Source organism: Aricia agestis, chromosome 15 (assembly GCF_905147365.1).
Source record: "Aricia agestis chromosome 15, ilAriAges1.1, whole genome shotgun sequence".
NCBI classification, from domain to species: domain Eukaryota; kingdom Metazoa; phylum Arthropoda; class Insecta; order Lepidoptera; family Lycaenidae; genus Aricia; species Aricia agestis.
The window spans coordinates 14,343,747-14,370,310 of NC_056420.1; the positions used below are offsets into that span (position 1 = coordinate 14,343,747).

Here is a 26,564-nt window from a genome sequence, read left to right on the forward strand (position 1 = left end):
CAGTACAGGAACTATGTTGTAAATGATTATAATTTAGGCAGAGGCTTATTAAGTCTTTGTACTTGGCACTTGTAAGCATGATGGGTTCATTATAACATCATAAGCATCGCCGGACGTTTTACACCATCGGAGGGGTACATACGATTTTTTAGAACACAAAATGAAATTTTATTTCAACGATTTCTCAATTGCTTCTCGTGATCACAGAGATCCCAAAACCGGTCAAAGATAAGTTAATAGAAAAACTTCGCGAGAACTTGCAAATGCCGGGATATGATGTTACACAGGTTGCAATTTACCATTTCTGGACTGATGTAATTGTTTACCTAAATTTTGTCGTAATTTACGTCTCGTATCAATACACGTGTCTTTATTTCTCAATCGCCTTTTCTTTAGATCAATATTTAACTGACGTCTTTTTCTACCGTTTAACGAGGAAGGCGTAGAACATTCACTTGATGCCTCCACTGCCGAAGAAGCATCAATGGTGTTGTCTATAGAAGATTTAAAGTTTGAGAGGGACAATATACTCGATGGCCTGCTTGAGTTAATAAACTCAAGCAGGTCATAGATTATATGAGATCAAAGTATCTGTTTAATAAAAAAGAATATATAATATTTTGATCTAATACTGATAATGGACGCGGCGGACTTGAAGTGATGAACTGTATTCTGAGGGTGTTGGCGTATTTGTTAATTTGCTGAGATCGACAAATTTTCAAAATCATTTTATATTTCAGACTGAGAGTGAACTGGTGTGACTGGCCTAGAGTATTCAGATCATGGGGACTTATCTTACAAAGTTAACTTATATTCATTTGTCTTCATCGGTGACACATCAAGGTTTTCTATAAGATGTTCAATAATTTAATCGGGCAACACAGTATTTTGCTCGATAAATCTATCACTTATGTTCTGGAAACTTTCAACTTCTTTAAAAAGTCGTTTTGGACTTTCTGAACATGAAAAAACAGTAAAAAATAACAGTAACAAATTAGAAGTCAATTAATATAGCTAACAATAAGAATTAACATAAATAGGTACTCATAAACATAATAAACAATACTAATTTGCAAAAGTAAATTGAGACATCTAAATCACAATCGCAACGTAGAAAAAGCTATATGGCAGATAGCCGCTTATGCCGCATAACATGACCCCCGCGCGTCCCGCGTATAGACGACCAGCGGTAGTTATCCGCATCTACATCGTGCAATTTCACAAAACAAGAGTAGATGTCTTCTTTTACGTGACAAAAGTACCAAAAATAAGGTGATATTTGAATTTTTGTTTTTGGTATGTTGTAGAACATGATATTTTAAGCTAGTTTCTACAAAAAAACGAAAAACTCAAAATTGCAGATGACTTTTTTTACTTTGCACCCGTCGACATATATTTTCCCCCGTTTTTTCCACATTTTCCTCTATTTCTTCGCTTTTATCAGTCTTAGCGTGATAAAATATAGCCTATAGCCTTTCTCGATAAATGGAATATCTAATACTGAAAGAATTTTTCAAATCGGACCAGTAGTTCCTGGGATTAGCGCGTTCAAATAAGCCCTTTCATATAATTTCCCACATTTTCCTCTATTTCTTAGCTCCTATAAGTTTTAGCGTGATAAAATATAGCCTACAGCCTTTCTCGATGCCTATCTAACACTGAAAGAATTTTTCAAATCGGACCAGAAGTTCCTGAGATTAGCGCGTTCAAATAAGCCGTTTCATATAATTTCCCCCGTTTTTTACCACATTTTCCTCTATTTCTTCGCTCCTATTAGTCTTAGCGTGATAAAATATAGCCTATAGCCTTCCTCGATAAATGGACTATCCAACAGTAAAAGAATTTTTCAAATCGGACCAGTAGTTCCTGAGATTAGTGCGTTCAAACAAACAAACAAACAAACTCTGCAGAATTATAATATTAGTATAGATTATTTATTTAATTTTAGAGTTTTTACGTATTGCTTAGTTAGATTTTTAAATTTAGACATTGTTTTTAATCTTTAATGTTTTTTGGCAGGTGATTATATATCTGTACTCCCTCAAATAGTAGATTATTTTTACCATAGTTCGTTCTTGGTAAGCTGAGTACGATGTAATTCGAATTTTTTAATTTTATTCTTTGTATCTGCTGTTTTTTGGTTAATTCTATTTCGGAATGGATCTCCTTGTTAATAATTTTTCTAATGAGTATAGCTGTGTAGTAAGTAAGTTTATGTTTGTATGATATTCATTTTATTAGTTTCTGTATATATCTTATCACTTGGCGTTAGGTAGGTAATCTTATTTAAGTAAACAATATTTTTAGTAATTAGTAGTCCAGTTAAAGATGTTATTTTGGATTTCACCTTTTCTATATGAGGTCGCCAGGTTAAATGTTTGTCTAAAATTAAAACCAAGTACTTTTCATTATCTACTCTTTTAATTATTTGATCATCGACTTTCAGTGGTTCAATGTAATGTATTTTTTTGTTTTTAGCTGTTAATAATATTATGTACCTAATTAGTTTTATTTATATTAATAGTCAATAAGTTTGAGTGAAACCATGAACTTATTTAAGACATTTAAATCATGTTGTGCGTCCGCAATGACACTTGTATTGTTTGACGAAAATAAAATAAGCAGGTCTCATCTGCGTAAAGTCTAGCATCTCCTTTGAGCCCTTGATGTAGGCTGTTTAGTTTTTACGTATAGAAGGAACAGTAGTGGCCCCAAGATTGATCCCTGAGGGACTCCGCATGTGATTTTCACAAGACTACTTTCATATTTATCAATTTTTACTATTTGGTAACGATTTTCTAAGTAAGATTAAAACATTTTGTGCGAAACGTTACTAAATCCGAGATTTTTCAGTTTGTCTAAAAGAAGTTTATGGCTAACCGTAATTTTGACCTAAAAACATTGTACATAAGCCACGCAATACTGTTTTTTTCGTTATGCCCGAACTTAGAAAATTATCCATTAGGTATCTCTCTCCATTAGTCCGTAATATAGTAGGGATCCGTTTGCTCTTATTTGAATCTAGGACGGGAATAAAAGTGGGTAAGACTACGAATAATACTCCTGACAAACAACTTTTGTAAGACTACACTGACCTTCATCAGTGTAAAAAAAAAAACATTTACGTCACTGTCAAATTGACTGATTGTCAAATGTGATTTGTGACTTGTGTCAAAAAAAACAAATTCATTTCAAAGAAGTTTTCGTGTGCGGTGTTTTATGATGGCCGACCCCAGAATTAGACAAATAAAAATAAAAACTGGCGTTGTAAAACGCATTGCTAAGGAGAAAGTTGTTTACGAGAAGGAGGCGGAACAGCAAAAGAACAGAATTCAGAAGTTTAAAGACGAAGGACAAGACGAGCACAACATTAGGAAGCAGGAGGAGGTCCTTCAGGAGTGTCTGATGATGGTCCCTGACTGTCAAAGGAGGTACGCTTGTTCTAAATTTAAACTTTTACTTTGTCTGCATCATATTGTTACAGTACTTGGCCCAAATCCCGCCTTAACACTTTTCTATAGACAATAAACAAAGCATTTGTTTTGAAGGTTATGTTATTGAGTCACACTGCACACAAGTCACAACTCCAAAAAAAGTGATTCATGAATGTAAAAATTATCTGTGTAGTGTGTACTAATCACCAACATGTACAGGGCTTCTTGTAAGTTTGTAGGTAACGGTAATTTCAATGTTGTTTTTTTAATTTTCAGATTGACAAAAGCATTTGCAGACTTAAAAAGTGTTTTAGAAACTGAACAAGATCTCAAAGAACACGAAGACTTCATTGCCGCTGAACAAGTTCTTAAGGAGGCTGAGAGTCAGCTCCCTGAGTCGGCCTAATCTAAGCTTTGTACTATATTTATAGTTTTATAATAGGAATCATGGATAACCCCAATTTTAATAATTTCAAGAGAAATAATTTTACATTCCAAAATAATTTGCATTTTGTACCCCAGATTCCTCCACCTCCGCCTCCACCATTTTTTAATCCCAATTATAAACAGATATCTGATCATGAATTTGTTAAAAATTTTGAAAGTAAATGTGAAACAGATGAAACAACCAAACAATCTCTAAAGGCCTCTTTATCAAAACTTAAGGAAAAACTTTTGGCATTGAATGAGGCCTACAGTACAGCCAAAGATGAGGTGGAGGTATTGCAAGAAAATATCAATACCTATTCTGAAGATCAGTGGCGCCAGAAAGTCGGGGAAGTAGAGGATAAAAAAAGTATTATAATTGATAAATTATCAGATTTGAGTAGCGAGTACCTTGATTTATCACGGAAGATCATAGCAAAGAGATCTGCCAAGAGGTTGAGACTTAAGAAATTGAATCTAGCAAGAAAGAAAGAGAAAATTGAAATGTTGAAGGAAAGAGAAGAAAAATCCAGATTGATTGATGAAAATCTCAAGAAAATAAAGGATGACATACAAAAAGCTAAAGAAGTGAGTATTTCAGTTTTGTTCTCTGAGGCTTATTTAGATTTTCATAAAACTATACTTAATATTTGTATATTTTAGGTACAAATTCAACAATATACAAATATGTAAAAATTTTTGCTGTTTAATATTTAGTTTGATTACCTTTTCAGATTGAAGAAGCAAAACAGCGGGCTGATGTTGTTCTGAAAGATGTTCACAAGAAGAGATATGAAGCTAAGAAGAATATCAACAAACTGGACGCCCTCGTGAAACTGAGGAGAGCCCGACAGAACACAGCCAAAGGCAGGGGAGAGAGTGTTTGTGAGAATGAGGCTGCTAAATTTCAGGAGAATGTAGGTAAGTGTAAAATAAACTGCCAAATTGAACTCTATTGCACAATATGTAACTCTAATACTCTTCATAAATGCTAAAAAATGCTACAAATGTGTTGTCCTTGATTGGCAAGTGACTTTTTCAATGTATCACATAAATAACCAATTTTGATGTTTGTTTTGCATATACCCAAAACATAGGATAGTTTTATCACAACTATGTACTTTCAGAAAAGTTGATTCCTAGGCAGATGGCGGACCTAAGTAATTTGGTCGCGTTAGGTCAAACCCATCTGACCGATCACAGCTAACATTGAATTGACATAAGCCGACCACATGGGGTAGGTCCGTCAACTACCTAGGAATAAATTTCCTCGATGGTACATGTATGGTCAAGCTAACATGACACATTCTATTATGGTAGGGAGTTGGAAGGTAATATTGTTATTTGCTACACTCACAGAGAAACTGAAACATCTGTGGGTGAAAAAGTTGGCCATGTATGAGGAAGAGGAGAATGAGTTGAGGGCACAACTGGATGTAGGCAAGAAGCAGGAGAGTTCAGACAGCAGTGAGAAAGACATTGGTAACTTGAGGAAATGGCATCAGGTGCTGTTCGGAGGCACGGTCGCTCCACAAGCAGATTTCAGAGGGGATGTGCACAAGTTTATCAGAACAAGGTAAGCTTTATGGAATAAAGCTAATAATTTACTAGCTGTTGCGCGCGACTCCATCCGCGTGGTTTTTTTTAATGATATAAGGGGGGCAAACGAGCAAACGGGTCATCTGATGGAAAGCAACTTCCGTCACCCATGGACACTCGCAGGATCTGAAGAGCTGCAGGTGCGTTGCCGGCCTTTTAAGAGGGAATAGGGTAATAGGGGAGGGTAGGGATGGGAGGGGAAGGGAATAGGGGAGGGTAGGGAAGGGAATAGGGCAGGGGATTGGGCCTCCGATAAACAAACTCACTCGGCGAAACACAGCGCAAGCACTGTTTCACGTTGGTTTTCTGTGAGAATGTGGTATTTCTCCGGTCGAGCTGGCCCATTCGTGCCGAAGCATGGCTCTCCCACGTATAAACATTACTGCAAGGTTTCCACGACAGAGTTACTTTCGCGGTTCGCATATTTCATTATTTTAAATAAACAAAATTGTTGTCAAATTTCAAAGCTTCGTATCCTTCGCTATGTTCTCGTATCCTTTTTATTTATATTTATAATTTGTTCATCTTCTTCGATTCGCGGTCAGCAATTAATCACGCGCATTAGCTTACTATTTATTTCTTTTAAATTATCTGATCTGCACACAAGACAACGCATCAGCGACTACGTTATGTTTCCCTTTAACATATTCAAATGTAAAATCATATTCCTGGAACAAAAGACGAATGGAGTTAAACTACTTGACGGATTTGTAATATTATTAGAGAGATAGAGAGGTCTGTGATCTGTTCTAGTTACAATTTTTTTACCATACAAACACGGCTTAAAAAATTTAAAGACCATACAATGGCCAGTAATTCTTTCTGAATTACTGGCCGATTCTATCCTGACACAATTTAACTCAGATTTGTTTAAGCATCGCCTAATGTATGCAATCGGTCAATCCGCAATTGTTTGAATTACTGAGCACACTGCCTATATTAATATATGAGTACTTACCTAAAAACATTATTTTATCTCCTTAGCATATGGTTTTTTATAATCTATAGTGAGTTCTTGAGGGGTGAGCTCCTTTCAAGCAATTCCAGGTGGAAAAATAAAGGTAATATCTTGACGCCAAAAACTATAGACGACTTACCAGCATCTGAGGCTTTACTAAGAACAATATTTTGTCGTTGCAAACAGAATTAGAAAGGAATACCTACATACTTAATTTTATAAAGCGGAAGACTTTGTTTGTTTGTTTCAACGCGCTAATCTCAGGAACTACTGGTCCGATTAGAAAAAATATTTCAGTGTCAGATAGCCCATTTATCGAGGAAGGCTTCAGGGTATAATGTATATTTTATCACGCCAAGACTAATAGGAGCGAAGAAATAGAGGAAAATGTGGAAAAAACGGGAGGAAATTATTTGGAAGAGCTTAATTCAACGCGCTAATCTCAAGAACTACTGGTCCGATTTGAAAAATTCTTTCAGTGTTAGATAGCCCATTTATCAAGGAAGGCTATAAGCTATATATTTTATCACGCTAAGACTAATAAATATCGAAGAAATAGAGGAAAATTTGGTAAAAACGGGGAATTTTTTTGAAAGGGCTTATCTCACGAAGTACTGGAGCAATTTTTCTGTTATTTGGCACAGCTAAGAAGTAGACCACGTGAAGGATCATAGGCTATTTTTGTGGACTAATTTTATCTGTGAAATATCTAATTTACGCGGGCGAAGCCGCGTGGAACGGCTAGTTTATCTATACAATTATTAGTGTTAAGATGATGATGATGATGAGTGTAAAAAAAAAAACTACGCACTTCTGTAAATATCGAAACTATTTCTTAAATTATTTACAGAAGTGCCTATTTTTTTTATTTTATCAGAAAAAAGTATAATTTTGTTTTGTCTAAATATTTAAAATAAAAATTTGATTTTGATATGTTTAACTCAGGAATCGGAAACCTGGTTAATCTTCGCGATCTTGTTCGTTAGGAACGCCATACATTTTTTTTTCGAATGACTTATTTTAGATTGAGAAGATAAAGTTGCTCTTTATCTTCTCAATCTAAAATAACTCATTTTGGATATCGTTACCAAAAATGTCGTGACCTCCCGTAATATTAGATGGTGCACTAGAAGGGGATAGAATATATCACAGCACTAGTTACTTTCCGCGAGGAATTAACCAGGCTAATTTCCAAGGCAACCGCTCGCATCTCGGTTTCGCTCCGAGCGAATACTTATCCAAAAACCTGGTTAAAGAGCGTTATAACCGGATACAAAAATACCAGTTCCGACTTCCGAGCCCTGGCTTTTACTGTCTTTTTGGTTGATATTTTCTATTACCAATATAATCCCGGGACTATCCCGGGATGAGAAAAATTTGCCGATCGGCTTGTTCGATTCATCTGGTCCCGTGTTATCGATGTCCTTACCACCTCTTATAGAAACGAAAGCTTAGTACCGCTAGCGCGATCTAGCTGACTCTTAGCGCCATCTATTTTGAATTATTGGAACTAACTTAACCGAAACAAACTTACGCATAAACACCCCCTTTATTTATTCGATAGTATTGCTTATAATAAACCATTTTTCCAAAGTAACAATGTACGGTAAAATCCAGGAAAGGTTAGATTTTTAAGGTTTTATTGTTTTCCCATACATTTCTTCAAAAACACTTTCCTTAGGCTGGTTTTATAGTAGAGCGTTTCGCAGCGCCGTTGGAGCGCCGCGCGTTCGAATATGTATGGGGGTAGTAGTTGCGTTTTAAAGTCCGCGCGCTTGAGCAGCGCCGTTCGTCCATACGTTTGTTACAGCTTCGAACGCGCGCGCTCCAACGGCGCTGCGAAACGCTCTACTATAAAACCAGCCTTAAGTTTGTCATATACGATTACTTTCCAGAAAATATGACTCCTTACCAGCAACACTATAAATTGATGCAATAATACAGGGTGTTTTTTTGTGATTTTTTCTTACCTTCTGCCCTCATTAACTTTTTTCTCCCATGGTTTAGAGATTTTTCGTCATACAATAAAATGTTCTACTTTTCAAGCCCTTTCATTTGGTATGTCTCAACGTGCTACATTGGTGGGTACGAAATGCCCCTTCTTCTTTAAATGGAGGTCTTTTGAGTCATGGGTAGGGACTTGGATAGTTTTTATACCGGAAAATAATGTGGTTCACGAGCGACAAACTAAGTTCTCCTCAATGGAGTTGCTGGCATAGTATCTAATGAGTCTGTTATAATTTCCAGGTGTGAGTGGGACCGCTACATCAGCAGTGCTGGAACTGCAATACCCATGGATTGGGCGACACCTGCACGCTAACACACATTTTGCTAGATTATTTGATTTTATAATATACTTTTGATGCTTTTTTATACAAGATTTCTTATTTTCCAAAATTTTCAAAGGTTTTTCTGAACCCCTTTAAGGTCACAGCACACATCAACTCGGAAAGAGATCGGCACCGTATATAAATAAGGACAAAACTACGATAGGTAATAAAAAACGTATGAAGGTACTAAAATTTATTCTTATAAAATACTAAATTTGGGCAAATAAATAAATCATAATATATGAGAAATACAGTAGAAACAAAAATTATAATATACTTAATCATTATTGTATCTTACAAGCTGTAGAAATATTGGAAAATATTTAAAGGACCATATTTTTGTATGGTGATTGTGTAATTAAAATAATGTAGGTCAGTCCCCTAGACGATCAATTTTATTGCGCAATATCACACAATACTTATTGAACATCTTATTTGACAATAAGATTGAAAGGTGGGCGCGTTCAATGTTATCCCTGGACGGTCAATAATATTGCACAATACGTGATATTGCACAATAGAATCTAGGGGCCGGCTTACAACATAGTTGTTTCGATGCAAACTACGCATTCACATAAAATGTGAATGCGTAGTTTATTCTGATTGGTCAAAACTCCACAAATCAGATGCATGACAAAATGTGAGACAAAAAGTGTGGCCCAATTTGGTGCCTTTGTTTACATTGCCGACAACAAAAAAAGAAAAGAAAAACTAAAATAAATTCATTTTTCAAACTACATCATAAAATATATACAATTTAACTAGGCCAAATAAAGATAAATCAAGAAATACTTAAAATAATATTTCCAATTACACAATATCACCATAATATTGAAATATTCTACTTTTATTTCGAGGTTGAATCACCGTATGATGATGAACGGAGTGAAGATGTATATCTTTACTCCGTAAAAAAAAATCTTCATGACGTCATTGGCAAAATGCTAAGTAACAATTAAAAAAAAAGGTGATTCAACCTTGAATCGTGATACATCCCTGCCTCGTACTTAATAGTTTTTTACGTTCGCTGATTACTAAAACAGATCTAATATGAATTGTAGAGGTAGTTACATTCTTACCGTAATGCCACCACACAAAATGGGATTGATTACAAATTTTAAAACACAATTTCGTTAATATTGACCTTAAACTACAAAGGAAACTCTCATTCAATTTTGTGATGTCAAGTTAGTAACAGTTATCATCGTAATAATCGAAATTTATACATTTTCCTTTTATAATAAAAAGAGAGAGACATTATCTCTCTTACTGAAGTCTGCATACACGTCACACTTTAGTACAAATGATATATCACAATCTATTTACATGCAGTCTTGTTTCAGTAATTTGAAAATTGGGCACACGTTTTGGATGCTCCATTCATTCTGAATAACCCCCTTATTAGTGAATTTCAGCCAATAACTATGCCAGTTTTGCTTGCCTTGTTAGCATTACATGACAAAGACATCGGACCGTGAATAAGTATACACTACGCAAATATTTTTACTAGTAAGGGGGTATGAAAATGCAATTTCTCTCTTAAAATGTCATAATAGTGTGAACAAATCGACATTTAAACGTGCAAAATATAATATTCTTAGCTTAGAACAAAATGACTACCTAGCATACTATTAAACCGAAATAGCATAACTTCTATACAATATAAACTTAGAAAATCGTATATCCTCGTTATTTTTATAATTATTATGAGACTTAATTAGAATATTTGTCGACCGATTATTTTATATGGTTTCTTCCCTCTCGACCGCTGTAACAGGCATATTATTGTGACGTATCCAACTCACACAATTAAAGTCTGACCTATTTCACTGAACTGCACTTTTATATTGCACTACATAAAGCAGGTATCCAACTGCTTTCTTGAGTTTAAAAAAAAAATTTGACATCGTGAAAAGGCGCGACTCGTTGTAATGTTTACGAACGAACACGAACTAATAATAATAAATTAGATAGAAATGGCTTTTTATTTCAATTAACAAGCTATACGCACACCATCTCAATCTAAAGTAATGGGTTTGCAATTTGCATACATTTTCTATTTATTATTTGATCTGTGATCGAACCACTTTCTCCAGATGTTAAATAAATATCCGTTTCAATAGATTTTGATTTCATTTATGTGTAAACAAAATTGAAAGTCGTACCAAAATTCGTATTTTTACCAATTAATTTTATTTTTAGTACTAGCTGATGCCCGCGACTTCGTCCGCGTCAGCAAAATGTGATAGCAAAAATAATGAAAAAGAGAGAAATTTTCCCCTTTTTAAGGTTCCTTCAAATAGTAAAATTGAGTAGGTACTTATTATACAAATACTTTGAAGCCTGTCTGTCTGTCCGCATCCAGGCTGTATCTCAAGAAACGCATTAGCTAGATAGCTGGCATAAATTACATTTTTCTATTGCCGCTATAAGCAACAAATACTAAAAACTAAATATAAAGTATTTGAAGGAGGCTCCCATATAACAAATGCCTTAATTTGGCATTTTGCCGTCAAGGTAGGCACTTCACAATATTATGACCACAAAATACTCAATTGGATTTAAATTTTATTAATCACTACTACATAATATAATACAAAGTTCTCTGTTCTGTCTATCTACTCTTGATCTGTCTGATCGTGGTACTATGTCTGATCGTGGTAAACTCAAAAACCACTGTACGGGTTTTCATGCAGCGCTTTTCACCAATCGAAATAATGATTTTTCGGGAGGTTTAGACATATTTAATTTGTTTAGTTTCTGTGTGCATTTGAGTAAAATATATTAACATTTCGCAGAGGTGTCGGAAAAAATTAAGCCATCTAGGATCTTTCGACGAAAACACTGCCTAAGCCCTATGATAGATTATTTGGTAGTTCAAGCCTAAAATCCTTCAGAAAAACGTAAAATCACTATATGTTAATTTCAAGGAGTCCCTCCGATTTCTCATGGATTGCATCATCAGATCACCACTATTGTGATCATGGTACCAAATTCGGGCTACATCTCATACAACAACAAAATAATTTTGAAAATCGGTCCACAAATGGCGAAGTAGTCCGTGAATCAATATAAAAAAAAGTTAAATATATCCTCCTCCTTTTCGGAAGTCGGTTAAAAAGTAGCCTAAGTTATTCCTTACTACATCAGCTATGTGCCAAAAAAAGTCCCATCAAAATCGCTCCAGCCATTTCAGAGATTAGCCGGAACAAACAGACAGACAGACATACAGACAAAAATTTAAAAAAATGTTGTTTTGGTGTATGTACCCTATATACATTCATATGAATGCAGTAAAAAACGGTTCTTTCAATATTACAAACAGACACTCCAATTTTATTTATATGTATAGATGTGACATAACTTGGTGGCAATAGCCGGCAATACTAAGTTTTGTTTACATTAAGATCAGAATGGATTGAAACAGAGTATGTCCAGTATCCGACATCCGTACATTGGAGTGACGTGTATAATTATTGCTACATGACAAAATCACGTGTATATACTACACAACACACAACTAGCTATTTACATTTCCCAAAGTAGACAATCGTTAGTTGGCTTCTATGTAGTCAATAGATAAAATAAATTGACTTAGGCTGATTTCTCAACCTTTAAGTAATTTTTATCCGAGTAATAAAATATTTTAATTAAAAAATTATCAACTGAAGTTCCAACTCAAAATATATTTTTCGGTTGAATAATATTAATCAGCCATTCATATACATAATATAATATAATCTAACCTTCGATTGTTGAAGCCAACTTAGCTCTATTAAAATTACTCTACGACTTCGAAGTTTGTAGAACAAACTTCACTGGCTTCCGGCCGCTTCTACACACTTCGCACGTTGCTTCTGGCCGCTTCGTTACTGCCATATGCCGGCGTAGTTGCCGACGAGCGGTGCGGGAAGCGGACCGCCGGCGGCGAAGATGCGCGTGCCGCTGTCGTCGTAGCAGTGGGTGTAGATCGCCGGCACGTACTTCACTTGGTTGAAACCGTCCGCCTCCTCGTCCGGGAACTGTTCATAATATATCCATATTAGTCCATACAAATATTAAAAATGCTAAACTGTATTTGTCTGTCTGTCAACTCTTTACTGCTAAAACGTTGACTGATTTTGTTGGAAATTTGAATTCAGTATAAAGTTACTCTTGAGACTCAGAAAAGAACATACTTTTTAAATAAATTAAATAGTTCCTTGGCCTAATTTTGCTTGTAGAACTTGTAGCATAATATTTAGGTTATTTTTCATTTTAACTGATGTAGAAAATCTGTAATTGAAGTATAATACCTGTGTCTTTTACTATCATTGGTTGCTAGGAGAATATATCAGTTATTGAATGGCCGTCTGCTACTTTTATTTGGAACATAGCAAGCTCCTATAGTATCCCATTATTTATCAGTAATAAACTCACCACATAACCTCTGGAAGCCCTGAGTGTAACAGTTTTCGAGGAATGAATGTTGCTCTCCAAATATTTGCCAGCTCTGAGATCGTAGAACATTAGTAAACCTGGAAATAACAACAAATTTAATTTTACTGAATCTAGTACTTTACACACAGTACAGTCTGGCTTGTCAGTTGTCGACGTTATTGAAACGAGCTTCGCCATCTTATAGAGACTTCTGGTCATTTCCCTTCTTCATACTTTGTATGTATTTCCTTGTAAAAATATACTATGTGTCAGTTACTGTCGTTTCACACTTCTACACACTTATTACGACTTCCCTTTTGTAGACTTCGTATAATATGTAATGTGTCAGTCAGTTACCTAGCCCCGTGCCGATGGTGAGCATGTCGCCGCGGAAGCTGGTGGAGCGCACGCCGCAGCCGTTGTAGCGCGACGTCACCTTCTTGACGGGCTGCAGCGTGCGGCAGTCCAGCAGCAGCGTGTACGACTTGCACCCGATGGCGTATATGCCGCTCTCCTGCAACGCGACAAAGTCAATGTTAATCGAACCCAATTTATACGTATTTTTTGTTTGTTCGTGGATAACTTCGCCGTTTGTGACCCGATTTTGATGATTTTTTTTTCGTTGGAAAGAGGATACTTCACAGGTGGTCCCATGTTATGGAAAGACGGTTTAAAGTAGTTTTTTTGGTTAAATTTATCGTTCATTTATTTGAATGTATTTTTTCTGATCAAGTCAAGTCGTGCTGAAGCGTACCTGTGTAGCGAGACACACGAGGTCCTGACAGGAGGGCAGCTTACGGGACAACGTCTGTCGGAACGTGTCGGCGCTGAACACGTGGATGTACCCGTTGAGCGACAGCGCCGCGATCTCGCGCCACGACTTATTGAACGTTATCGCGCGGACCTTCTGACCTGAAAGTTTAAAACGTTTTGACGTGATAACGATGTATGAAAATAGGTTCCTAGGTAGCATTAGGCGCACATTGAAAAGCATTTATCAAGCTACCAACCAGCGCGACACTCCCTCACGGCGAGCGGCGCGACGTACGCGTGGTGCGGGGAGGCGGGCGGCGCGGGGGGCGCGGCCGGCGCGCGCCACAGCGCCAGCTTCGAGTCCCGGGAACCCGTCACCAGGAACTCGTCGTCCAGCCAGCACAGGTCCAGGATCTGAAAAGAGAGTAACTTAATACCTCGATCGTGGGAATCGCAGACACAATAGATTTTCAATTGTTTTTTTAACTAATTTTGTGAGTCGCGAGTCGCAGAATTTCGGTTGGCAGAAATTCTGCTGCTATCAGTTTCATAGAAAATCCAACTTCATTCACACGAGCGTAATTTTGTGAGTCATGACTAGTATGAACAATAATTTACGCGACCGAAATTCTGCGACTCACGACTCACAAAATTACGCTCGTTTGGCCTCACCCTATTGTCTCTTTAAAAAAATGATACGGCGGTTAGCTTCGCCCCTGGACTGGGCATAAAACCAAGTTCTGGGTACTCACCCAATCTTTATGCGCTTCTCCCACACATACAGGGTCGAGTGTGGGCAGGCTGTAGATGGCCAGCTCGCACGAGTTGCGCGCTCCCGTGGCCAGCAGAGTTCTGAAAATGTTAACATAATGATTGTTAGTTACACGAGCTAATGCTACTATTATAATAATTTGACATAATAGTTAAATTTTTATAATAAAATCAAAATCAAAATTGTTTTATTTCTGAATAAATTTAAAATAAATGTTTTCAGAATGTCCTACATGATGCCTACCACCGGTTCGGGAACTAACCCGGCGAGAAGAACCGGCGTAAGAAACTCGCACGGGGCCCACTTTTTTACCAAAAAAAGTAAGAAAAAAATTAATCTTTTAAAATAAAGTTTACAATTTTGTAACTAAATATTATATACAATATCCACATACATAATTGTAAGTCCTATAATAATGAAGAAGTAGCCTTGCAAGAAGCCATCCTACTCCCAAGGTGTGCCATCGTTTATGAAATCATTGACTTTGGCACACAAACGTTCTTTAACTACTTTTTTAAATTTATTAATGGAAAGATTTTGAACGTTTTCTGGGATTTTGTTGTAAAGTCGTATACATTGACCTTTAAAAGATTTACTGACTTTACTAAGTCTGATCACCGGCATATCTAGCTTGTGCTTATTTCTAGTATTCCTAGAGTGAATGTCACTTTTAACTTTAAATTTACTTATATTTTTTCTAACATATATAACATTATCCAAAATGTATTGAGAAGCAACAGTTGGAATACCAATTTCTTTAAATTTATCTCTCAGAGATTCTAAAGCAGACATTTTATAAATAGAACGTATGGCTCGCTTCTGCAGCACAAATATTGTATTAATGTCGGCACCGTTTCCCCATAAAAGGATTCCATACGACATCCTACTATGAAAATAACTAAAATATACTAATCGTGTCGTGTCTTCGTCAGAAATTTCCCTAATTTTTCTGACTGCATATGCTGCAGAACTGAGTCTACCTGCTAGATTAACAATTGTGAGGACCCCACTGTAATTTACTATCAAGTGTTATACCTAAGAATACAGTGTCGTCTACTAAATTCATCTTCTCATCATTTAATACTACATTGGTTTGGACTTGCCTAACATTGGGCAAAGTAAACTTTATACATTTAGTTTTACTAAATTTTAAATTCTTTATTAAGCATACAATAATATACAATAGTATAAAAGCTAGGTAGCTTATATCACGTCGTTTAATCCCATGCTAAGTAAAAACTTGTGTTATGGCAATCAGACAACGCGCAACGGATGCACGCCGAACAAGTTTATCCTAATATAAGTATATTATTTACACATTCACACACACAATCACACAACACTTTATCACGTAAAGTCTCTTTCGGCGACGTGATGCGCGCTTCGTTCGGGAGCCTCCCCCGGAACCTCCGGTAAACTACACCGGCGGGCCAGAACTCCTCCACCTCGAAGATGGATAAAACTTGAGTCGGCACTCTCACCACAAAGGAACTGAAATTCACTTTGTGGCGAGAGTGCCCCAGAGATCAGCAGTATTTTTAATACTCAACAATTTAAAGGTATCAATAATATCTCTGGGGTTAATTTCTCTAAACTTAAAATTGACATCACATTCCTTTACATTGTCTCTGAGTAGCTTTTCGGCAGCTTCAGGCGAAGAATTTAAATTTTTTGTGGTTGAGAACGGAATGTCAGCAAAAAACTTTTCAAAGACCGTCGCAACTTCTTGATCATTAGTAATCTTTTTGATCAGTAGTAAAATAGTAGCATTAGGTGTTGAACGCCGGTGACCACGGCCGCAGGTAAGCAGCCAAAACGTCAGGAACAAGGAAAGCATCTGCTAAAGCGGCATTTTAAAATTGGCTGTATTTTGCTGTAAAACATAGTATTCCTAAACTCTTCTTTCGCAAAATATAACGTACACAGATGTTTTTTTGTTGTTTGTTTGATTTTACTCACTTGGATGGGTTAATCTGCAGCGCGTGTATGCCGGTCTGGTTGTCGGCGCCGGGCCAGGGCGCGCGCGGCCGCAGCGTCGGGATCGCGTCCAGCGACCGGGACCGCACGTCGTACACCATCAGCTGCAATATTATCAACTCTATTACGTACACGTACAGTTGTTATTACAGTGCATAGAATATTATCAATTCTATTAACAATTATGTAAAGGCAGAGACTCGAGTTGTTTTCACAGTGTTTTAACCATAAAGTTAATATACTTAGCGAAATAGAGCAACAATCTCGAGCTGTCAAACGAAACCGAAACTGGTTTCATCTGTGTGTAAAAATATGTGTACGTATACACTTACACAAGCATGATTGAACATGATTTCTATGAGATTAAATTGTCAACGTGCGGCACGTGCCGACTGGACGTCAAAAAAGAGTGCTGCTGTCATGTATCAGACGTCTCTTTTTACCACGCAGTGTTACTGATAGTGACATCTCTCTTGCTCAGGCCTTTGTTTCTCTATTCCGCTAGGTATAATAACTTTATGGTTTTAACCCATCAATCCCCAAGCGACAGCCGGCTGCTGCATAACAATTGAAAATCTATTGTGTCTGCGATTCCCACGATCGAGGTATTACAGCAATGTAAAATTAAATGAATGCAATAAAATATGCATTTAGGTTTCAGAATTTTGCGGTTTATCCAAACATGGCATTAAAAAGGCTAATAAAGAGAACTATTATATGAACAGAAGTGAATTCTTCACTTGCTTGAAAGAAGATGATTATGTTTTTACTGTACCTGCACTGCACAGGCGAAGTCGCTTTATTTTGTCCCTATCTGCCGCACTCAGAGTGGAACATTAATTACTTTTTTTTTTACAATAGTTTCTGTCAAACACTTCATTAAATCATAGACTAAGGGCGTTCGCTGCGTTAAGAGGATACAACAGCGGCTAGATAAATGAAAAAAAAGTACGTGTAATATCTATAGCTGTCTCCCTTACCTCAAGCCTATACCGCAGAACGCGATAGAGACAACTGCAGAAAATCCAGAAAATCAACGATTCGTTGTCCCCTGATTCCTTCTCCAAAACTTAACCGATTTAAGTACTTTTTTCATTAAAGATTAAAAAAGGCTTGAGCTGTGTTCCTATATTTTGCTTTTTTTGTATAATCTATCCAAATCTGTTTTCTGGACGTTTGAACACAGTGGAAAATCTGGCCATTTTTTTGGGTTTTTGAACGTTCATATCTTATTTAATAATTAAATTATGAAAAAAAAGAAAACATAGGGACATTGTATTAGTGGCCGTAGATATTCAGGAAAAAAATTATAACTCTACTAGCATTATCCAGGGAGGAAACAGGGGACAACGTTTGTATGGAAAAAATGGCGGTGTGGAATCCTCTTAAGCGTACGCCATAGAGCAGCGCTGCGTTGAGCGGGTCAACAATCTATACGTGACAAAGGGGCTGATGCATTGGGCTGATGCCTTTGTAGACGTCGGCGTCGTCGTCTGTTGGCTAGATTATTATCAATAAATCGATCAATCGCGATCGAAATTATACCGCCCGCGACGGTCAGGCGGGCGAAAGGCGCGGGCGTCCGCGCCGGGCACACGCTCAACGCAGCGAACGCCCTAGGAAATACTAAATTGAAAGTTTATCATAATTAAATGCCTCTGAAGTCTGAGTACGGCGGTATAATCTTTAATTGTTACGTAATATTTAAACGCTACTCTTAATGAGTATTTACCTTATTGCACTTGGTGCCGAAGACCACCTGCCTGTCGGAGAGCCACTGGGAGCAGAACACCTTGTTGATGTTGCCGAGCGACACCGGCGTCTCGCGGAACATGTCGTGCGTCAGCATGTGACGCGTCGCGTACCCAGGGTCCACGGACCGGGGCTGCGGACGTGACATTACATTGAGTATAATACATGACAAGAGCGGACATAGCTTGTAATTTTGAGTCGTTTTTGACCATTATCAAATCTGTAATCTATCTTTACTTTATAAATAAAAATGAATTTCTTAATTTTGTTAGTCTCGACAAAACTACACAACATCAATTTGGCTAATTTTAATCCTGAAATATTCGCAAAAGTCTAGGAAAGGTTCACAGGTCATCTAGTAGATAAATAAATAAACCCTATTCACTGACCAGTGACCATACAAATATACAAAATATAACTACTGAAACTAGGTACTTATAGACACAATACAAAAACAATTAGGCATATTATATTTCGACATAGGCCTAACCTAAAAGATAGGCACAATACCTATAAACAGTGGTAATTTAAACCTCAATATCATTATAATACTACATATTTTCTTATACCATTCTATGTATGTTAACATAAAGAGAGTCCATATTAATAATAAAGTGTTTATAATTAATATTAATAGTAAATATATTTCATGAGTAAAATAAAGTAGGTACAGAAAATGTATGGTTCCCGATTGATAAAGTGATTTCTGTGATTACTGATTATGAAGTCGAGGACAAATCTAGTAGCCTATAATATTATGGTACAACCTTAGTTAAAGTATGCAGTCACATGCAAAAGCGAGTAACAACTACTGTGTAGTGACAATTAAGCCATACCAATTAACCTCAATGTTATCTCAAGTATTATCACAACAAATTGCCAAAAACACAACAAAGTAAATATAATCTAAAAGCCCTTAGCTTGCGATAAGATAAGTGAAGGTCAAATGTATATATGTAAAGGCTAAGTCCAAAATGTACTTAAACTATAATATTATCTAAGGACTTATCTATAATATTGCTATATTCTCTAAGCATGTATAATATAAAATATATTTATATGATATATCCCAATATACCCAAAAAAGTTTTGCAAAGGACGAAAATTTTAAAACTACCTCTGGTGCAAGTATCTCCCGGGAGCGTACATAGTCCACAAAGTTGTATGAAGTGGACAGAATCTTGTGTTGCTGAGCTGGCGTCTCCTCCTCGCTGTCACTGTCGGAATAGCACACAAAGTCCTCCGGCTTATCCGGCTTTCGTTGTTCTTGTCTGAAAAGTTGTTTATATAACATAGACAAAAATTTAAAGTTTGTTTTGATTCAAAATTTTTGACGAGGCTTAAAAATGCACTGGGCATCTACACCAGCCTCATAGTATTATTCAAAATTTGTTGCGACCCTTCATTGACAATAGATAGAACCTGATTAAAGTATGGGCCTCTTGCGAAAGAGGCAAATTTAAAGTTAAAATTACAACCAGACTACACCAATTACAAATATTAGTATTTACACATTGCTATTATAAATCAAATCAGTCTTTTAGGTGCTCCTCAAATCATTACTCCTGTTAAAAGGATTATTTTAACCAAGTTCAGTCTGAGGTTTTTATTTTCTTTAATGCAAGACAAGGACATAAAATATTTAAGCTCAGTGACAGTTTTAATAAATAAAACTGGTTTAACTCCAGCATTTATCTTGAGATTATGTGACATGTCATTGTTAGTCAGCATATTTTTATACGAAATATCTTGAGAATATTTACAATTGTTAAAATTTATATAACTCTATATTGTTGTGTAGTTGGCGAAAAGAAACTTATTTTCTACACATCCTTAGGCAATTTAACCTTGTATTATGTGTTCCATTAACCCACTTATCATCTTCGGTATTATTATTACAAGCGAGCAGTCGCAGCTAACGCACTCGCTGTTTTTCATCGATTGTATTTATGTAAATATTACCTGAGTGCCCTCGCCTTCGCTTTTCTCTCTTTGAGTCTATTGGGAAGGTAGCAGGAGGGATATCTCCCTTCCAGGGGACGTCTGACGGTCTGCGCCATTTTTATAATATAACTTAAATAAAATAATTCACTAAAACACGGTCAGCTAGTCACTTTCGTTTTGTTCTGTTGTACATTGATCCATAAAGCGACGACATATTTCATTCTGGATATCGAGTTCACTAGGAGCGGCACCGCTACTTTCTACACTTGGGTTTTGTGTCTTTAAATGCACGCATCTCAAACTGGATTTCACAATCAGGACATTAGGCTTATAAAAGTGAAAAATATTATTAAATATTCGTCGAAATTAGGTTGACGGAATGAATGGCTGCTGATGGCCGCTGTCATTGATGTTGCCAGCGATTAGTGACAATTCAATATGACATTAAGCCGAGGTTGCTAGATTTAAAAATCAAAAATAAAGCCACGTGAGTCGCGACATCTGTGGTCGCGACACGACTCGACCCTCAACTCGACAAACGCGTCCTTTTTTGCAGTCACGCCGTTTATTATAATACTTATTACTTACGAGCTTTTGCCCGCGGTTTCGCTCGCATTAAGAAGTATTATTATATACAAACTTTCATCCCCTATTTTAACCCCTTGGGGTTGGAATTTATCAAAATCCTTTCTTAGCGGATGCCTACGTCATAACATCTACCCGCATGCCAAATTTCAGCCCGATCCGTCCAGTGGTTTGGGCTGTGCGTTGATAGATCACTATGTCAATCAGTCAGTCACCTTTGAGTTTTATATATATATATATAGATTTGTAGTTTTATAATATAGTCTGTCAAGAAAGTGAAGAAATTAAAAAGTATCAACCATAGACATAATCTATACTGTCGTATTATAATAAGTCTATAGTATCAACATCATAGTGTCATCCTTTTCAAATCAATCTAAAGGGCCCCCGAGACGGTCAAACTTTTTGACTCAAACACATAGATTTTGGTTTGCCTCAAACCATTTTGATCGTTTACAAAGCATGTTTGAACGGTTTGTCAAACATTTATGTGTTTGAAGCATGTTTGAAGCATGTTTGATGAAATTTCATATTATTTTTGTTGTGTTTGACGCGCCGTTTGATCGTGTTCCGACGCGTTTGAAGGTTTGAACAAACCCGGCTTAGTTTAGTGCTGGATTATGAAGAAGAAAAAAAGAAAGAAGCTGTAGTTTCTAGCACTTTCTGTAGATGTTCGTGGGTAAAGCGATAATATGTTAGTCCATAGTCCATACCATTCTTTGGACCAGTCTTTTTCTTTTTTTTTTCTCTTCTGACGGAGGACATTAACGTTATAAACATAAGATAAGAAAATCGCGATCCTCGTTTTAGAAGCTAGAGCATCTTTTGCATCACAAGACGTGTACTCGACAGCGCGTATTGAATGAAACTGCGCAGTGTCGTTTGACAAACCTTTCAAACCGACATCAAACGGTTGCATCAAACACGTAAGGTTTGAATCAACGTGTAATTCGTGGGAGAGCCATGCTTCGGCACGAATGGGCCGGCTCGACCGGAGAAATACCACGTTCTCACAGAAAACCGGTGTGAAACAGCGCTTGCGCTGTGTTTCGCCGAGTGAGTGAGTTTACCGGAGGCCCAATCCCCTACCTTATTCCCTTCCCTACCCTCCCCTATTCCCTTCCCATCCTTACCTTCCCCTATTACCCTGTTCCCTCTTAAAAGGCCGGCAACGCACTTGCAGCTCTTCTGATGCTGCGAGTGTCCATGGGCGACGGAAGTTGCTTTCCATCAGGTTACCCGTTAGCTCGTTTGCCCCCTTATTTCATTAAAAAAAAAACCGTTTGATCGTCCCTTAAGAAAAAAGTAATGACACTACGATGTTGCCACTTTTTAATTTCTGCATTTTCTTGACGGACTATATTATACATTATTATTATTTATTTTATGGTTATTTTAGTACAAACGCCTTGACTATTACACCGACGACGACGCTGCGAACTGCTAAACAGTGCGAATTGATTTACAGTTTCATCCGCCACATAACGACAATACGTTATTGTATTGCATCTCGTTCTATTACAGTTTCGCAGTTGTTTCGGGTTTCGCAGCATCGGTGTACTATATTTAAAGGTGTATTAGATTAGTGCACATAGAATTACATTAAATAAAAAAACTCATCAAACAATCAAAAGACAGTTAAATTCCAAATTAAACTTTAACTTCAATTATCTTGGAAATTGGAATGACGTTTTTGTGGTTTGGATCGTTTTTGTATAAATTGATCCAAATATTCTGATAATAATTATAGTCCCCGAAAACCATTGTTGTTTATATACAGTGTGTAATAAACAACAAAGCACAGCGAGCGGACTCGAATGCTTTCCCGCTCGCACCGACGCTCCGAGTTACATAACATCATCGACGGGTCGCCTATATGAAGCGCGATCCGTGTCTTGTTCACTCACTTAGCTAGCAGCAGCCGGCCTGCTAACACCGATTCGACAAGCTCATTGAGTAGTCTTTCGGAAGCGGCTCTGTTCATAGGTTACACAGAGTACGATAGCCTTTACGTAGTCTACTCTGGATACCTAAGTCATAGGCTAGGAATGAGATAGCCTTTACGTAGTCCATTCCGAACCCTATTGCAGATTAGGTCAAAGTAAATAAACACCAACCAATGCAAACTGTTCCTTACAATAGTAATCGTGTATGCTCCTTTATATTGTGACACAATACATGTATAAACTGTGGCCGGTTGTTTCAATTATTATCACAACTACCCTACAAGTGATAATACTTTAGGGTGTGTACGTGTTCCTTGTAGAGAGTTCACTGTGAAAGTAGTAGCGCTGATAGATGAATTTTTTTTTCACTTTTGTATAAGCAAGGGCCCGAGCGTCACGAGTTTCCCCAAACAAAAGTGAAAAAAAATTTTGGTCTTTCAGCGCTGCTACTTTCACAGTGAACTCTCTACAAGGAACACGTAAATTATATTTTTTCAAAAATTAAAAGTATTTTTATTAAAATAAATATATTACATGTCAAAGAAATCCTAATTAAGTAATTTATTTTTATTTTTGGTTAATTTTTCACATTAATTATAGCCTCGACAACCAAAGTCTACAAACAGTGAGATCTCACTGCCACAATTGCGGCGCTATCGACTCGCCGCGCCGCCGCGTTTGTGTGTGGCCAGGGGGGTAAGCCAAAATCTTTTCGTTTTCGCTTCATTATAGAATTGCCGATGAAAATGTAAGGAATTGACATAAGCGTTCCTTAATATGACGTAGACGTTCGACTCGTCTTATGTCAATTCCATACATTTTGATCGGAGATTCTATAACGAAGCGAAAACGAAAATGTTTTGGCTAAATGGCCTGGGCTGATTCAGACCGCAACGCGACGCGTAGATGCATTTCTAAATTTGTATGGATTTGACAGATTTCAATTGCGTGAGACGTCTTGCGAATCTGTCAAATCCATACTAATTTAGAAATGCTTCTACGCGTCGCGTTTCAGTCTGAATCAACCCTTAAGTTTAAAGGATAAGTGCGTAGTAGAAAGAATAATATGTCTAACCATGACGATAACTACGATTTTTTAACAGTTGGCCTTTAAAGGAACATGGCCTTACATGGCTCAGGGTCCTTACCTCAAATACGCAATAACGCAAATACAAATAGCCATGTGAAGTGCCACCTTTACCTCTCCATTTGACGACCTCTGTTGGTGGGCTGTTGGTAGCTCAAGCCGGGGGTCGCGGGCTCGAATCCCGCCGGCGGAACAAAAAGTTTTCAAAGTTCCTGGGTCATGGATGTGTATTAAATATGTGTATAATATAATAAAAATCTTAAATATATGTATGGTATAAAAGTATTAAATATATTTCCGGTAACACAAGTCCTTCAGGTACATTAACACGGGGTCAGACTGTCATGGTGTGAAGCGTCCATAGATATTATTATTATTATTCTTAAGCAACTCAACCGATCTTGATGAAATTTCGGTGGTAGCACGCTTCAGTTCAAGTGTCTCAGACCTCACTCCTCAGTGATCAGACGGGCCATAAAGTTGTGCGTGTCAAACGAGCCACAAACAAACGAGTAATCGTTTGAAAATCGATATTGAATCGATCACAGTGACAGGCTGTCGGTACTGAGCGGATTAATGACAGGCGTCGTTAGGCGGGCGGGATATTTGGGCGGGATTCGTTAATAATGAATTTATTGACATCGACGCGAACGAAATACGATGTCCATCCTTACTGATATTAAAAAATTATATTTGAATAAGTAGATGTTTGCTACGCTTTCACGCAAAACTACTTGATGAATCATCATGAAACTTTGTACACATACTCTTGGAGGTATCAGAAGTAAGTAGTAACTAAACATAGGAGAATTTTTATTTTAAAAGGTTTTTGACAGGGGGTCAATGACCGTTACCGCCATGTCTCGCCGAGTACAGTATAGTTGATGCTCGCAATTCCTTTATAATTGAGCCCTGCATTATTCCGGGTTACAATTTCCCAGGACTCAAAGTATCTTCATACAAAACACCGAAATCTGTTCAGTGGTTTAAATGTGAAGAGGCAACAGACATTCACATTTTCACATTAAGACTATTAGTATGGATAGATAATATTATATTATTTATGTATCAACGACCGCCATGTCATGTTGAAATCATTTGTAGCGGGTAATGTCATAATGTGGCGGTGTCATTTAATTACACGGGAATGGGAGTTACGGTGACAGTTGTGGCGTTTTTCCCTCATTTAAATGATGTATGGTGTAAACGCGAAAAGAAATAAATGTAAATAAGACATTTTCAAACTTTTTTTTTTACGTAAATGATAGGGAATAAATAACGTAAACGTGAATACACAGAGTACTTAAGGCCCAGTAGTCCCTAAAATAAGCAGGTCGATGTCTGTCAGTACGAATATCGACGTTAAGGACGTTAAAATAACGCTCGCTCGCCGCGTGCCTTGATAATATAGACCTGGATCCCAGAAGGATAAGACATAACTCACTCTCTGATGGATGAAACCATAGGTTATTAGTAGTGCCTCGTGTACTTAGAATACCTGCGAATTTGTGTAGCTCTAAGTGTGACACCTGGTCAGGTACCAGGAACCAAAGTGGACTAAAAATGAGTCTTACTTTACTTATTTTCAAACGGCTAATATTTATATATAATTTGTAGATTATTGTTCTGAACTAGTATCATGTAGTGTAAGACACTTTTCAATGACCAAAACTATTGTAAGACGTTTTAAAAGTAACTTTGTTGCTATTTTTTTTCAAAGGCATTATTTTTATTTTATAAATTAATATAACACCTTAGAAAACAATACGATATTTTCTACTAGCTGTTGCCCGCGACTTTGTCCGTGTCAGCATACTGCATAGTATATTAACAAAGATGGACAATTTTCCCCTGTTTCTTTACCCAAAGGGTAAAAACGGGACCCGATAACAAAGATATTTCAGCCTGTCCGTCTGTCTGTCTGTCCATATCCAGACTGTACCTCCCCTTTCTAACGTGTAGTGAATATTATTAAAGTATGGATACAATTGAGTATTTTTTGTTCATATACCTAGTCAAGTGCCTACCTGTTGACCCAGATCCCAGAGCGATAAGACAACTTACTATCACAATATGGATGAAACCTTACGTTCTCAGTAGTACCTTAATTCGTCGTATCCTACGAATAAGGGCGCTATTGCAAAAACCCTACTTTACAGGAGAAGGTTTTTTTGTGTTTATTTCAAAATATTATTAAGGCGGGGATTAATCTCAATCCAAAACTATAACTTTGCACACAACCAAAGACCAAGCGTATACGCATCGCAATAAGATTCATTTTAGCTTAGCATAAAACTGTAACAACTCTGGCGGATCTTCTCTATTTTTCATGTTTTTTTTAAATATCTTAGGAAATAAACATTAAAGGAACAAAATTGTTCGATTAAAGAATTTTAAATATAGATTTACTAACAATTTATTCAAATAAAATGTATAATTATCCTAGTTAATACTTATATTTCGATGAAATAGATTTTTATCGGAGTTGAGTTTGTAAATTAATCTTACAGCCAAAGTATTAAGTTTTATTAAAATGTTTATGGTTTAAGGTATTTTAAATATTGTGCTTTTTACTGGAATTT

General features: G+C 36.8%; 3 protein-coding genes across 3 annotated transcripts; 2 read left to right on the top strand and 1 right to left on the bottom strand.

Moving 5' to 3' along the window:
• Positions 1-3,177: 3,177 nt before the first annotated feature.
• On the top strand, positions 3,178-3,849 carry LOC121734269 (tubulin-specific chaperone A). The gene is made up of 2 exons (XM_042124762.1): positions 3,178-3,431; positions 3,711-3,849. The coding sequence occupies exons 1-2, from the start codon at positions 3,220-3,222 to the stop codon at positions 3,838-3,840; spliced, it is 342 nt and encodes a 113-aa protein (XP_041980696.1). The 5' UTR covers positions 3,178-3,219; the 3' UTR covers positions 3,841-3,849.
• Positions 3,850-3,881: 32 nt separating this feature from the next.
• On the top strand, positions 3,882-8,790 carry LOC121734268 (stress response protein NST1-like). The gene is made up of 4 exons (XM_042124761.1): positions 3,882-4,448; positions 4,595-4,781; positions 5,220-5,436; positions 8,665-8,790. Exons 1-4 carry the CDS (start codon positions 3,882-3,884, stop codon positions 8,735-8,737), a joined length of 1,044 nt encoding a protein of 347 aa, XP_041980695.1. The 3' UTR covers positions 8,738-8,790.
• Positions 8,791-12,445: 3,655 nt separating this feature from the next.
• LOC121734289 (DDB1- and CUL4-associated factor 12) lies at positions 12,446-20,758 on the bottom strand. Its single transcript, XM_042124812.1, has 10 exons — positions 20,383-20,758; positions 19,538-19,691; positions 18,401-18,553; positions 16,651-16,772; positions 14,672-14,771; positions 14,177-14,333; positions 13,921-14,078; positions 13,524-13,680; positions 13,167-13,264; positions 12,446-12,769 (listed from the first exon to the last, which is right to left on the bottom strand). Exons 1-10 carry the CDS (start codon positions 20,478-20,480, stop codon positions 12,617-12,619), a joined length of 1,350 nt encoding a protein of 449 aa, XP_041980746.1. The 5' UTR covers positions 20,481-20,758; the 3' UTR covers positions 12,446-12,616.
• Positions 20,759-26,564: the final 5,806 nt, after the last annotated feature.

Coding starts and splice junctions, on each gene's coding strand:
- LOC121734289 (XM_042124812.1), bottom strand. CDS start 20,480: ATGGCGCAGACCGTCAGACGTCCCCTGGAAGGGAGATATCCCTCCTGC. Junction 14,772..16,650: donor CTGCAGATTAACCCATCCAA/GTGAGTAAAATC, acceptor TAACATTTTCAG/AACTCTGCTGGCCACGGGAG. Junction 12,770..13,166: donor GGGCTTCCAGAGGTTATGTG/GTGAGTTTATTA, acceptor TATTATGAACAG/TTCCCGGACGAGGAGGCGGA.
- LOC121734268 (XM_042124761.1), top strand. CDS start 3,882: ATGGATAACCCCAATTTTAATAATTTCAAGAGAAATAATTTTACATTC. Junction 4,449..4,594: donor ACATACAAAAAGCTAAAGAA/GTGAGTATTTCA, acceptor TTACCTTTTCAG/ATTGAAGAAGCAAAACAGCG. Junction 4,782..5,219: donor TAAATTTCAGGAGAATGTAG/GTAAGTGTAAAA, acceptor CTACACTCACAG/AGAAACTGAAACATCTGTGG.
- LOC121734269 (XM_042124762.1), top strand. CDS start 3,220: ATGATGGCCGACCCCAGAATTAGACAAATAAAAATAAAAACTGGCGTT. Junction 3,432..3,710: donor GTCCCTGACTGTCAAAGGAG/GTACGCTTGTTC, acceptor TTTAATTTTCAG/ATTGACAAAAGCATTTGCAG.